Source organism: Bubalus bubalis, chromosome 4 (genome assembly GCF_019923935.1).
Source record: "Bubalus bubalis isolate 160015118507 breed Murrah chromosome 4, NDDB_SH_1, whole genome shotgun sequence".
In the NCBI taxonomy this organism is placed as follows: Eukaryota; Metazoa; Chordata; class Mammalia; order Artiodactyla; family Bovidae; genus Bubalus; species Bubalus bubalis.
The window spans coordinates 95,087,267-95,101,039 of NC_059160.1; the positions used below are offsets into that span (position 1 = coordinate 95,087,267).

General features: G+C 36.1%; 1 protein-coding gene across 1 annotated transcript in view; it reads right to left on the bottom strand.

The window, feature by feature from the left end:
- Nucleotides 1-1,970: 1,970 nt before the first annotated feature.
- The window catches only part of METAP2 (methionyl aminopeptidase 2), a 30,803-nt gene continuing 19,000 nt past the window's right edge, over nucleotides 1,971-13,773 (bottom strand). Inside the window, exons 5-11 of the mRNA XM_006064466.4 lie at nucleotides 10,224-10,385; nucleotides 9,325-9,506; nucleotides 8,468-8,562; nucleotides 8,122-8,218; nucleotides 3,945-4,048; nucleotides 3,330-3,445; nucleotides 1,971-2,650 (exon numbers count right to left, since the gene is read on the bottom strand). Of these exons, the coding sequence (XP_006064528.1) occupies nucleotides 2,398-2,650; nucleotides 3,330-3,445; nucleotides 3,945-4,048; nucleotides 8,122-8,218; nucleotides 8,468-8,562; nucleotides 9,325-9,506; nucleotides 10,224-10,385 (1,009 nt within the window). The 3' untranslated portion in view covers nucleotides 1,971-2,397. The remainder of the gene's footprint in view (nucleotides 2,651-3,329; nucleotides 3,446-3,944; nucleotides 4,049-8,121; nucleotides 8,219-8,467; nucleotides 8,563-9,324; nucleotides 9,507-10,223; nucleotides 10,386-13,773) is intronic.

Consider the following 13,773-nt stretch of genomic DNA (forward strand, 5'->3'; position numbering starts at 1 on the left):
ACTGATCATGAACCGCAATGAGAATTTACCACTTCACAGACAAATCATTCATGCCAAAACTACAGCTTGAGTTTAAACGGCTAATGTTTAAAATTATTCATCTATTAAATACCTATGCAAGTTGTTACCTCAACTGTTAATGTAATTATACCTCATTAAAGATTTATTGTGGTCAAGATACTTGAGTCTAGCCTTTTTTAACATCAAGGATTACTTTAAACTATACCTTAGTGTACCTAATTTTAGTGCAACAGTTTAAAAACAACTCTGGAAGCTATGTTGTTTATAGTGGTATAGTCGCTAGCCCTTTACTTTTTAAACCCTTAAAACTAAAACCGATGGGGGAGGCTGTTTATGCGAAGTCAAGGAAAGGGGACTATGGGAACTCTGTACTTTATGCTCAGTTTTGCTATGAACCTAAAACTGCTCTAAAAAAAAAAAAATTAAGGCTATTTAACAAAACTAAAACCAAGTCAAGATTTCTTACAGTATATCTCAATGTGGATTTCTACATTGTTAAATTTATCTAACAAAAAAACAACGTATTTTGGTTGTAAAATAATTTACTAAAGGCACTATTGTTAAACATCAAACTAATACTTTGTTACCAATAAGGTACATCATTGTAAACATGACAAAATGATTTTCAAGAGATACATCGCTACCAGGTAAACAATACAATTTTTTTTTTTTAAAGTAACAGCTTTCCTATTTACAAGATCATATCCCTTCCAGCCATTTCAGGGGCATGCAGTAAAGCCATTGCTCCCAACTTGGGAAGGGAGCCTGGAGCTTACAATTGGAGGGCCACTACTGCTAGAGATCTTACAAAGCTCCAAATGTTTGACTCAGTTCTAAAGTTCTTGGGTTTAGAAATAAAAATACTTTATACTTCCCACCAAAGCCCCAAAAGAGCTAGCTGGAGGGTCCAAGCCCTGTAACATGTCCAGGCGTGAATTGGTGAGCTCTGCCACTTGCCCATCATCACAGGAAATGGAGAAATTATTCAAAGGTAGCTACTGAACATTAGCACCATAATAAACATGGCTCATATAGCTAAAACCTAGGCTGTGTATCCCACAAGGTAACATTCATTTGTAGCTCAAATATGAAAGAGCAGCTTTTTAATGTATAGTAAATGATTTAGTACAGAAGTCAGGTTTCTCCTATGAGAAAAACGTTAAACACAACACAAACTAAACAGCATCCCCGAGGCAATCTGTGCTACAGCATATACAAATTAAGGCTTTACCCTGGTACAGAACAACTTTGAAATTATGTGGGAACATTCCCAACAAATCATTCACACAGAATTCAAGCAATCTGTTTAAGAACTGTGGGGTTCAGTTCAAATATTTGGCATCTTACATTCAACTTGCGTCCTTAGCTATGAGTGTCACTGTAACTTCACTTCCTGAAAGTGAAATACCACCCATGATGTTACGAATTCAAGCCAGTCCAGGGGCAGGGTGCTAGAAAATCTGGTTCATGATGAAAAAGCATAGTAACTGAAATAACTAGAATGAGATCTAAACATGGAAATACTGTTTTTCTTTGTGTGGTTTTAAGTGCCCCTTTGGCTTACTGAGTAAGCTAAATACATTTTTCAATAACTACTACCACTGGACAAAGGATCTAAATGTTGAGATGCTAGTAAACCAAGGTTTTAAGTTGGCACAATGTTCCTACTAAGTTATGTTTTAATTATATCTTTCTAATATCAAGGGGTTAAATGAAAGACAAGCATTAATACTGTCCTAAAAAAAGTAAAGGCAAAATATTCCTAGAGCTGTATATTAACTTATGAAAATTCTCCTCCCACTTTATGTATGTATAATTCTTGTTTTAGCCACTCAGTCAGAAAAGTTTCAGTGTGAGGGTCTACAATCCAGACAAAAGGCTCTACATTTTCCTACATTATGCTATGCTAAACTATTTCCTATACAGAATTACAACCACAGACATTGAAATATAGCTCTCAGATCTGAAAATGTCTTTATTTTTTAGAAAATGGATTCCAGGAAGGTTAAAAAGCAATACCAGAGGGTATATAGGCGCAGAACTGGATGTAGTCATTCAAAGCATTCAATTAAGAATATGGCAATATAAATATCTGAAAAGCATCTCTTAGGTGTTTGAAACAAAATGTGTAAGTCATTCCTAACTATTTGGAGTTTTACAGACAGAAAATGGTTAACATTTCAAAGTCCTCGAAGCTTTTTCCTTGGTTAATGGCATTAAATGGTTTGCCTCGCATCAAATTCCTTCCTTTTTAAACATGGATAAAAGTATTACATAAGTCCACTGTTAAGACAACATGTTGCAAATTAAATCTGGTATAATGTATTCCAACAAAGCTTAGAAAATAAAAGGTGTTGCGGTGGCTTTGGACTAAGTTTAATAGTCGTCTCCTCGGCTGACAACTTCTTTACATGTTGGACGCAAAAGTATGGTATGTTCAAACTGTGCTGTATATGATCCTTTAATGTCACATAATGGTGGATATGGGTCTACAATGCCCAAGTCACACAGATTCTTCAGAGCCATCAAGTATTTACTTTCTCCCAAACGATCCAGCCATCTGCGGCAGAAGGCAAGAGTGCCAAAGTTTTCATTGATGACATTTAACAAGTGTTTTGTTCTTGGAAGCCTAAGAGAAAAGTGAAAGATTAATAGTTGGCTAAAAAGTTACCAACTCATTTCCTCCATTAAGGAAAACTCAAAACTATGACTTTACTTAGTAATTAAAGTTCAAAAAACTCTCTTTGCTGCCTCTTTCAACTTCCAAAAACCAGACTATAGAATACTCAATTACAGATGGCAGATGGAGAGGAGACCAGATGAAGGTTATCTTATATTTATATGTCTAGGCATGCAGTGTTAAATTTCAAGTACAAACTTATCAATAATATTAAGGTGGGAATTCCCCTTTCAGGGGGAATTTCAGCATCAAACTGAAAAAGATCTGATCATAAAGAAGATGCTTCAATCATATCCAAAAAGTTTTTAAAAAGTAAATAAAAATACAAAGTTTACCAATGGGAAAAATAGTAACAAAAACCTAGGAATGCCAGCAAAATAATAATCTGTAATTATTACAATTATTGGAAACAAGATATGAAGAGAATACTTAAGATCATTTCATCTCAGTTAACATTTCTAATAGGGCTTCTTTTTTTTGCTGAATTATAGAAATTTACAGACCTTATTGTTAGGCTATAGAAATGTGCATTTATGAATGTACCACTGTGGATGTCTGTCACACATTTTAAAATGCTGTTAACTGGGAAGAGAAACTCATCAATCTTATAAAAAGAATAGCCTCTCACCTTATTGGCACATGTCCAACATCAAAATTTTTCATGTAATGTGAGCATTCCATATCATCATGAACCACACCTTTTCCTGTGCTACCAAAGGTTTCAATGGCATATACTTCTCCTTCCTAAAAATATATGAGTAAAGGGAAACAAAGAAAAATTGAGAATGAATTAAAATTCCCATCTTAACTTCAGGCTGAGGTATTCCCCATTTAATGTAAGAAATCACACACCTGGCAGTCCTTATTTTCCTTTTCCTGATTTACCTCCTTAGCACTTTTGATCTCTGTGTCGTCTATTAGAATGTAGACTTTACATGAGCAGGAAATTTTGCTCACTACTATTATACATCTCAGTGCCTACTAAAGAGACTGGCACCAACAAGATGCTCAATAAATAAGTATCGACTAAACCTCTGACATGCCTCACTTGCACAGCCAATTGAGCTCCAGTGTGACCAGACACAACCTGCATACTCACACAGCCCAATTCCTGCTGGGGTTAGTATGAGTGGCAAGTTAATTTTGCTCAACATGCTATATCCTCAACTACTACTAGCTTCATAGTTCAGAAAAAAAAAAGTCAAAATGCTTGACAGAAGAATAGTGCTAATGGCATACATACCTCCATTCTTGTTGCTTCTCCTCCTTTCACAATGGGCACTGTTTTCCCAGCATGTATTCTATATGGCCCAATTGAATGTCCATTTAGATTACGGATTGGTTTCACTGGCATAATAGAAAAAAAATGTATTCAGGGTTTCAAGGCACAAACAGATCTCTTGGCCTTTGGTACAGAGTTCAAGCATTTACTTAAAAATCAGGTTTGGTGCTACTAAATAACCCCACATTAGTGGTCTGGCGGTTTAGTCGCTAAGTTGTGTCCAACTCTTGTGACCCCATCAACTGTAGCCTACCAGGCTCCTCTGTCCATGGGATTTCCCAAGCAAGAATACTGGGAGTGGGTTGCCATATCCTTCTCCAGGGGATCTTCCCAACCCAGGGATCAAACCTGGGTCTCTTGCGTTGCAGGTGGATTCTTTACCAGCTGAGCTACCAGGAAACCCCAACCCCACATTAAGATAGTTAAATACAAACTGGAAAACTAGAGGGTTATAAAGTTATTGATTGCAATGTTACAGATTAAAAACCAGGAGTAGGGAAAATAATGGAAAAAGAATAAATTATGTGGTAAGGACATAATGGGGGTCTATCTATGGACCATCTACGGTCCATCTAGGCATACAATATCATATATATAAGCATTACAAACAAGAAAAATATGTATTATTATGGTTATGAACCAAAAGGTAATTTGAAAAGGAGGATTGTGTCAAAAAAACAGTATTAAGAAACCCTAAATTTTATTATTGCATCAACATTTCAAGTGGTAAAAAAGAAAATCGACACAACCCTAAAGTCCTAGAATCAATGACAGAATAAACAAACTGTGAGTATTTTTATACAGTGGAACACTTATTCAACAATAAAAATGAAAAGCTAGGGATATACTGACCTGAGATACAACCAAATGAGCAAAAGGCACAATTATATAGATATGGTGCAATCCTATACATATACACATACACATACAATTCAAAATTACGCATAATATACTAAATGTTTAGGGATGCATAATTAGGTAAAGATAAAAGAAAATGCAAATCTTTAGACAATGGCTTATTTGAAGAAGCCTTATGTAACCGAGAAGGGGTATATAAAGCTGGGGGGCTTCTGTAATGCTGGCAATATTCTATTTCTCAAGGGGTGAGGTAAAAGAACTTTTACAATTGTTTAATTCAAGTTTTTAAGTTGTGTGTATTTTCAGTTTTTGTTATATTCCCCAATAGAAACTTAAAAAAAAAAAAATCTAGTTCTACAGTATTAGAATTCTCTACAGAATCCAGTGTGAGTTACCTTTCTTCTAGGGCAGAATTAGGTAGCAAGGGTTTGTTATTTTCCCCCCAAATCTTTAGCAATGATAAGCATATTACAAATTTAGGGGTGGTGCAGAAAAATAAGACTCTCAGTTAGCTTTTTAAAAAAGTCTTCCTTCTTATAAAAATGACAAGCTAAATTTGCTTTAAAATTCAGCATTACTATTCCTCTAAGACCAAACAAACTGACCCCCTAGACCAACCAAAAACACATTTAAAAACATTTCTTAGCTATCCCAACCTAACACATATAACCAAGTTACATAGAAGAAGCAGGGCTCAAGGTATACAGGCTGTGGACAGTGGCAGGCTGATTCTGGAACCAACAGCTATCACGGTTATTTTCTAATTCTATAGTTTCCACTCCCTTGATGGCCTAGCCTGGTTCTGTTACGTGGTTTAGGGAAATTGCTTCTTAAAGTTCAGCCTGTAGTCCATTTCTTCATGTTCTAAATGTCATGATCTGTCTATACTCTTTGTGCTTAAATTAGTAAAAATGAATTCTGCTACCCTCAACTAAGAACCAGAGAAGGCAGTGGTACCCCACTCTAGTACTCTTGCCTGGAAAATCCCATGGATGGAGGAGCCTGGTAGGCTACAGTCCATGGGGTCGCTAAGAGTCAGAAAAGACTGAGCAACTTCACTTTCACTTTTCACTTTCATGCATTGGAGAAGGAAATGGCAACCCACTCCAGTGTTCTTGCCTGCAGAGTTCCAGTGACGGGGGAGCCTGGTGGGCTGCCATCTATGGGGTCGAACAGAGTCGGACATGACTGAAGCAACTTAGCAGCAGCAGCAGCAGCAACTAAGAACCCTGATCAATACAATAACTGACAAAAAAAAAAGGCAGATGCTGAAAGAATAGAACCTAAAATGCTGCACTGGCTTAGTGGAAGAGGTAAGAATGTAGATACTAAAGATTTCAACATTTCACGCTAGAAACTGTTATATGGTGACTAAACCTTAAGTCAAACTGTCTGTCACCTACTGTGCCTTGAAAGGCAGACCACATTCCAACCAAGGTTGTAAAATAAGGAGAAAATGGAAGGGAAAGATAATCTGAGAGAAACTTGAGTATTATTTGTTGCGGGACCAATCTCAAAACTGGGGGTGGGAAACAACAACTATTTTTTGAATACTAATAAATTCCAGGCATGTCGTAAAATTTACATTTCTCAAAAACAAAACAAAAAACATGATATCATGAATCCTATTATAGTCAAAGTTATAGATGTTATCTAAAGATGGTACTAATGAGCCTAACTGCAGAGCAGCAATGGAGACACAGACATAGAGAACACTTATGGACACAGCTGCGGGGGGGAGGAAGGAGAGGGCGAGATGGATGAAGAGAGTAACACAGAAACATATATTACCATATGTAAAACAGACAACCAGTGGGAATTTGCTGTATGAGTCAGGGAACTCAAACCAGGGCTAGATAACAACCTAGAAGGGTAGGGTGAGGGGGGTAGGAGGGATGTTCAAGCAGGAGCGGAAATGGGTAAACCTATGGCTGATTCATGTTGATGTTTGGTAGAAACCAACACAATACTGTAAAGCAATTAATCTCTCAATTAAAAATAAATACATTAAAAAATTTTTAAACCAAAAAATAAAAAGAAGTTATCTAAGCTCCAAGATAGACTTGCCTAACTCCAAAGTAAGTTTTCTTCATTAGCTATTAACACCTCCCATCCATGTGTGAGAAGCCTTAAGAATTTTTTATGTGGGACCTCCCTGGTGGTGCAGTGGATAAGAATCCTCCTGCCAATGCAAGGGACATGGGTTCTATCCCTGGGCCAGGAAGATTCCACATGCCATGGAGCAGTTAAGCCCGAGAGTCACAAATACTGAAGCCTGCGTGCCTAGAGCCTGTGCTGCATAACAAGAGAAGCCACCACAATGAGAAGCCCGTATACCACAATAAAGCCTGCAGGCAGCAATGAAAACTCACTGCAACCAAAAAAAAAAAACACAAGTAAAAATTAATAAAAATTTTTTTAAAAAGTTTTTTAAAGAATTTGTTATTTGTATAGATGTTCATAGGTTTAAGGATCTGCAAGAAGAGCAACAAGGATAGGCACCATCAAGTCTTACAGGAAAGAAACACTGGGCGGTTGGGAGAGACACCCCAGTCCAAAAGTATCAGCAGGGGAATGCAAAGGACACTGAATGATATGAGTTTCCTGAGGGGCAAGGAGCATGAGAGTCTCCATGCTTCCTCAGATTACAAGGAAGAGTAGCGATTTGCTTAAAGGAAATGTAGAAAATATTCCATAGGGAAGTTTTTAAGAGACACAGAGAGCAATGAGCATAGATTAGGAAGGAGAATGGTGGCTGGAAAGTGGCTGGATAGACCCTGGGAAGTGGAGAAAGGCTAGACTGACAACACCACAACGCACAATGACTCCAGGATTGTGTAGATTGGCAATGGCTGTGAAAGACTAGGCAGCAAAGGGAATAAACATTAAAGGAAGGGATTAACACAAGGAATTAACTGGTCTCTAAATTTTGAATTCAACACAAAAATAGAGGGGAGGAGTCATCAATGGAAACGGCCTCTTACTTCTGCCTGAGCCTTGTAACTAGTCACAGAAAATCTAGCCTACATCTGGTCACCCTGGGATAAACCCTTCCATGTCTTAACAGCAACCAGAGTAGACTAACAGTTCCCAGCAACTAGCTACCACAGAACTCCTACCATGAACAGGTCACTTCCCTTGTTTCCCCTCTCTATATTCTCAATTTCCAAGACAGAAAGATACAGCAGCTGACCCAAAGAAAGCACTCAACACCATCTTGCAAAATTATTTCTGCCAAGTTAAGACATTTCAAAATAAGATGCATTTTTAGATAACATACCTTGATATGTCTTCCCATCTATTTCAACTTCATAGGATTCCATAACTTCTTGGATAGCCTCACCAACATCACAGAGACGAACATCAATTCCGGCACACTAAGAATAGAATCACATATACTCTGTTACTCAAGATACAGAATTTTACAGGAACTTAACTTTCTAATATCTTAAAATAAGGGACAATCAGAAATAACTTCACCTATAAAAGCCTTCCATACACTGTACTACAATAGCTCACTTAAAACCCTAAGGGTGGTAGACCAGTCTTACATAACCTGAAGTCCTTAAACAGGCTATAAAGTGCTCAAAATATATTAAATGAGATGGTGCTTACAGTTCACATACCTTTATTCCAGTGTTAGTGGCATCTTTGACAGCTTTTAATAATGTATCATATTTGGGATTAAAAGTGACAGTAAAAGCACAATCGATAATCCTACCTGAAAGAGAAAATTTGTGTGTAAGTATCAGTTAGTCATATTACCTACTTTATAGCATCTACATTATTAATTAACCTCGCTAATTAACAGAAAAAAAACAAAATGATGGGCTCTAATGAAAGCAGAACTTCAAGTCCCTAGACAGCATTCATAATCAATGTTTCAAAATGACAAAATTAATTCCAGGGTTACTTCAAGAAAGCACCAATTCAGTACTCACCAGGCAGTTATACAAAAATAAAAACAGATCAAAGTGAGAAAGCCTGGAGAACTAAGTAGCACAAGTGGGCAGAGAAAATGTACAGGTCCACAGGACACTAACCACCAATCCAGCTTCTCCAGCTTAGGAAGACCTCAAGTGTTTACACCTAAGCTTTGCTTTCTCACTTGTTAGGTGAAAGTAAAAGGTACTTACCTAACAAGGGTGTAGGAAAGAATTGAGAAAAACTAACAATTATGTACAAAGGTTGGTAAACTCAAAGGTTCTGAGTAAATGTTTACTGTTGTTATATGAATAAAAAAGTCTGAAACGACCTGAAAGAAGATGTAAGATTCTATTTTTCAATACTTGCTATAATAGGTAACAAACCTCAATTACCCAACAGTTTTCACTGAATTCCATTAAGTAGGATGCTTTGACATAAATCTCAAAACTGCCTCAACGTATTAATAGCTCTACTGAAAAGTGAGCCATCAAAAAGGGAAAATGTTCAGAGTTCAATATCTACAGCCCTACCCAAGGAACTATTTCTAAGAACTCACCACTTATATGTGTTCCAAAGTCTATCTTACAGATGTCATCATACTGCAATACTGTTGTGTCACCAGCATTGGGAGTATAGTGGGCAGCACAGTTATTCAGAGAACACCCAGTAGGAAATGCCAGGCCTGCGTTTAATCCATTCTCTTTTATTAACTTTCGTGAACAGTCTTCCAACTTCTCACTAAAAAAAGAGAAAGGAACTTCTTTACTTTTACATTCTTACCCTTGATGTACCTTACAGCTCATCAAGTTCAGAAAGTTGACTGACACTCTTACTTTCTGGGAGTGATCTGAGCACCTTCTGGATGCAACTAAGTAACAGTTCTCCAACTAAATAACTACTACGAAAACAGTTCATCTCTAAAAAAATATAGAGAATTTAATCCACTAGAAAAACATGATCCACTTTCAACTTAATTTATCAGGAAATACGACTCCTGACTTAGACTAAAGGCTGATTACATTTTTCTCAATGTTGGAAATTTTAAAAATTCTTAGATCAGAGAATTAAGTTGCCCTACAGCTAATTATTTCTCAAGGGGAAAACTGGAGAAATAATCACTTTCTTCATTGCATTATAAATGTTTTGTGTCCCAGAATTTTAATTTACCATCACTTGTTGGCTAGCAAAATAACAGGTTTCCAAACAGAAAATAAGAGCCAGGGATGTGTGCACTTGTACATATGAGAACACAAGTACAGAACAGGGTGGATGAGACGCAAACACCCTCTACGGTTTCCTCAGTACATCAGCACTATAAGGATTACACAAGGTATTTCTAGAACCTTCACTTTTAAGATCTTTGGCAAGGCAGTAATTAAAGACAAACATAAACCTGAAGAGTTAGAGCTAAAAAAACTTTTTTATCACATTCTTACAAAAACATATTCCTTTTACCAGATTTCTATCATTGTCATCCCAGGCTTGATCCAGCTCATAACATATTTTCTAACTTGTCGATGTGCTTCTGCAGCTTCTCGAAAATCATTCCAAATCTCTTCACTAGCTTGATCTAATGCTTTCTTTTCTTCACTTGTAGTTCTCCAAGCAGCTGTTCGCCTTTATAGTATGCATAGTATAGCATTAGTTATTTAAGAAACAGCAAAATAAGCATAACAGCTGAGTGATAAAATACACTAAGATATTCCAGGCAAAAAATTACATACTCAGATTTTTATTAAAAGTCAGCAAAGTTTCTGAAATACAAGTACCCACACAGTTACAACCAAGCCAAATCAAGTTAAACCTTTTGTAAGACTCTTAGAAAAAAAGTCATTCTTTCACTCCAGGTAATATAAATTTTAAAGGTGAACCAAATATTAGCATTTAACTTCACCAACAGGGCATGTACTAAACCCAAAGACTTGACTTGGCAATCTGCATATACCTTCCTCAAAACATAAATTATATGCTTTTGTAGGATTTTTATAACTTTATATATATATATAAAACATCTTCCTCGAAGGAGATGGCTCATATTCTAAAACTGCTAGGGTAACTGATTTTTATATTCAGTATTTGGGAATGAAGAGATCTACTGACTCCCTTTTTAAGCAGTACATTTCAAAAACAGTAACTTTTCAAATAAAAGTCTTCTGTTTTTATAGTTTTCACAGATTCTTAACCAATAATGAATACAGAATTCACAAGTCAGTGATCACTGAAGTAAACATTATACTTAGTATAAGAGTGATGCCTTCAAGACATAATTTTTATTTGCCTCAAAGTTAGTGGTCAGCAAACTACAGCCTGCAGGCAAATCCAGCCTGGCACCTATTTTGTAAATAAAACCGTTTTGTGACACAGCTATGCCCATTTATTTACATATCATCCATAGCTACTTTCATGCTCAACAGCAATGAATTAATACTCAAGACCTAAAATATTTTCAATCTGAGTCTCTATAAGAGTTTACCCAACTGCTTTAGACTGCAGCCCGCTAAAACAGTGACAGAATGCTTTGAGTTTTTCTGTGTGTCAACATCAAGTTTGCTAGGATTACTTCCTATTGCAGCAGCAGCTACCTGTGCCAACATCTACTACCTCTGATTTGCTACACAGGCCCAAAGGAGCTGTCCTATGTGAAACCTGGAGTATTTAAGAATCACCGAGGCTTCTTTAGCTGTTTACTGTTTGGAAATACATTTTGGATCTATCTACTGATATTTTCAGAAGACTGAAATATTACAGTACCACCAGTTTAAGGTCAGTTTTAAACCCATTACATACTTATCAGTCTAGCCTTTTCTCTCCCACAAGTCCAAATCTCTTCCCTGAAAACCAGGAACCCAAATGTTCTAAGAATAAGTCATTCTTAGGCACAAGAGTACTGGCTTTATTTTCAGATAATTCTGGCACATACAGCTACAGCCATACCTGGCAGCAAAGGCTGAAGCATCTTTTGCTTCAAAAGCCAAAGATTTTATGGAAAGCAAAAGTATGAGCTAATGTTTACTCTAGAGTGGTAAGACAAAAGGCTACATCCACAGGGAACTGATGGATATCATGTATTCAGGGCAATGAAAACAGAATTGGTCATTATGAATTCCCAATTTCTTCTCAATCCAACTGTTAAGATTCTTCAAAGTGATTTCTTCCAGGTTAAAACATAAGTTTAATTAAATTTCAAAAGATATTTGACATTTTACAATTAGAACATGATACAATAAGATCCCCAATATGGAAGTCAACAGATCTCGAGACTATCTTACACTTCTGAAGGCTGCATGGCTGACTCTTGAAGCAGTGGATTCTTCACAAGATTATGTAATGTTCTGCATTGTTAGTAAAGAACTATTGATCAAAAACTGAATTCAAATAAACTATTTTGCTAAGTCTTGAGTTCAAGATGAAAGTCATTAGAGATATCAGAGAACCTACTGTCAGGGTCTATAATTTTAATTCAAGGTCCAAGTGAAAGAGAAAATATGAAGGAGTCTCCCTTTTCTTAAATTTGATTTTCTGACATTCAGTTTACTTAACAAAAACTTATAAATAAAATTAAAAAATCATTCTAAGTCATAACAAATATTTTAGAAAGGAATTAATTAAACTGACAGATGACATATGCTTTTTCACAAAATTATGTCTGCAAAACAAAACTATCAAAACAGTTGCTTGCAAGACAATCTTTACAGGAAATGTTTATAGAATATGTAAATTCTTCACACCTCTTTGATTTCTGAGTCTTAAATATTTTGTCATTTTTATTAGTGGATGGTTAAAAGCAGAAAAAATAGAAGATCAAAAGACACAAAGGTATCTGAAAGGCTCCTCTATCCATGGGATCCTCCAAGCAAGAATACTGGAGTGGGTTGCCATTCCCTTCTCCAGGGGATCTTCCTGACCCAGGGACTGAACTCAGGTCTCCCGCACTGCAGACAGATTCTTTACCATCTGAGCCACTATTTGCATTTTAAGGTACTACATGCCACATTTACCAAAACCATTTACAAATGCGTATCTTAAAAAAACACATGTCGTTAGCCCAGAAAAAATTAAGCACGCATGCTGAGATCAACTCCTTCCTGTGAAAAGTGGTAGTTAAAGAGAAAAAGAGGAAATTCCCTGGTAGGCCAGTGTTTAGAACTCTCCGCTCTCCACTGCCAAGGGCCTGGGTTCATTCCCTGGTCAGGGAACTAAGATTCCACAAGCCAAACAGCTTGGCGTGTTTACACTGAAGAGAGTACAGTTGGTTCCTAACTATAGTTAGTAAAGGAAAATTCTTCTTCTAGAATAATGTCAACAAATAAGTGTAGAAAGAATGTCAGAATTAGATATTCACCATTCTGAAGTCCTCATAAAATAACTGACAAAGCAAGGATCATCAACAGATATTAAAATAATTAAGATTGTTTAAAAAAAAAGAATATTCTAACAGTACCCTACAGATTACTTGGAAACTGCAAAAAGAATTTTAAATAAGAGACAGCTGGCTATAACCACATTAACCAAGTGATCAAATAAGGTAAAACTCATAGCAGACAGTAAAATGATTTTAATTCACAGGCAGATTTATGGAAATTTTTATTTTCTTTTTTGCTTATCTATATTTCCTAACTGTACGACAATGAATACGTATTGCTTGGAAAATTAACAAATGTCCCAAAAAACTGCCTACTGAATTTAGAAATATAAATCAAGAATTTCAAATAATTCTTTGTTCCATTTCTAGTGATCCAGAATGAGAAAAATCAGATTCCATTAACATACGAAGATGTTCATCACAGTAATTTTTCTAGTGGTTGGTTTCAAAAAATTTTAATAACACAGAAAATGCACATAAAATGTTAAAAAAAATTTAAGAGCAACAACCATCCTAGTAAAAACTGATTTCCAAAATCACGAATTTCTACATGTAAGGAAGATGTTCCTAAGGAATGAGATGTTTACATTCTCAAAGTAACTTCCCTAAAATTACCAATTACAAGAGGGAAAAGAATAATGA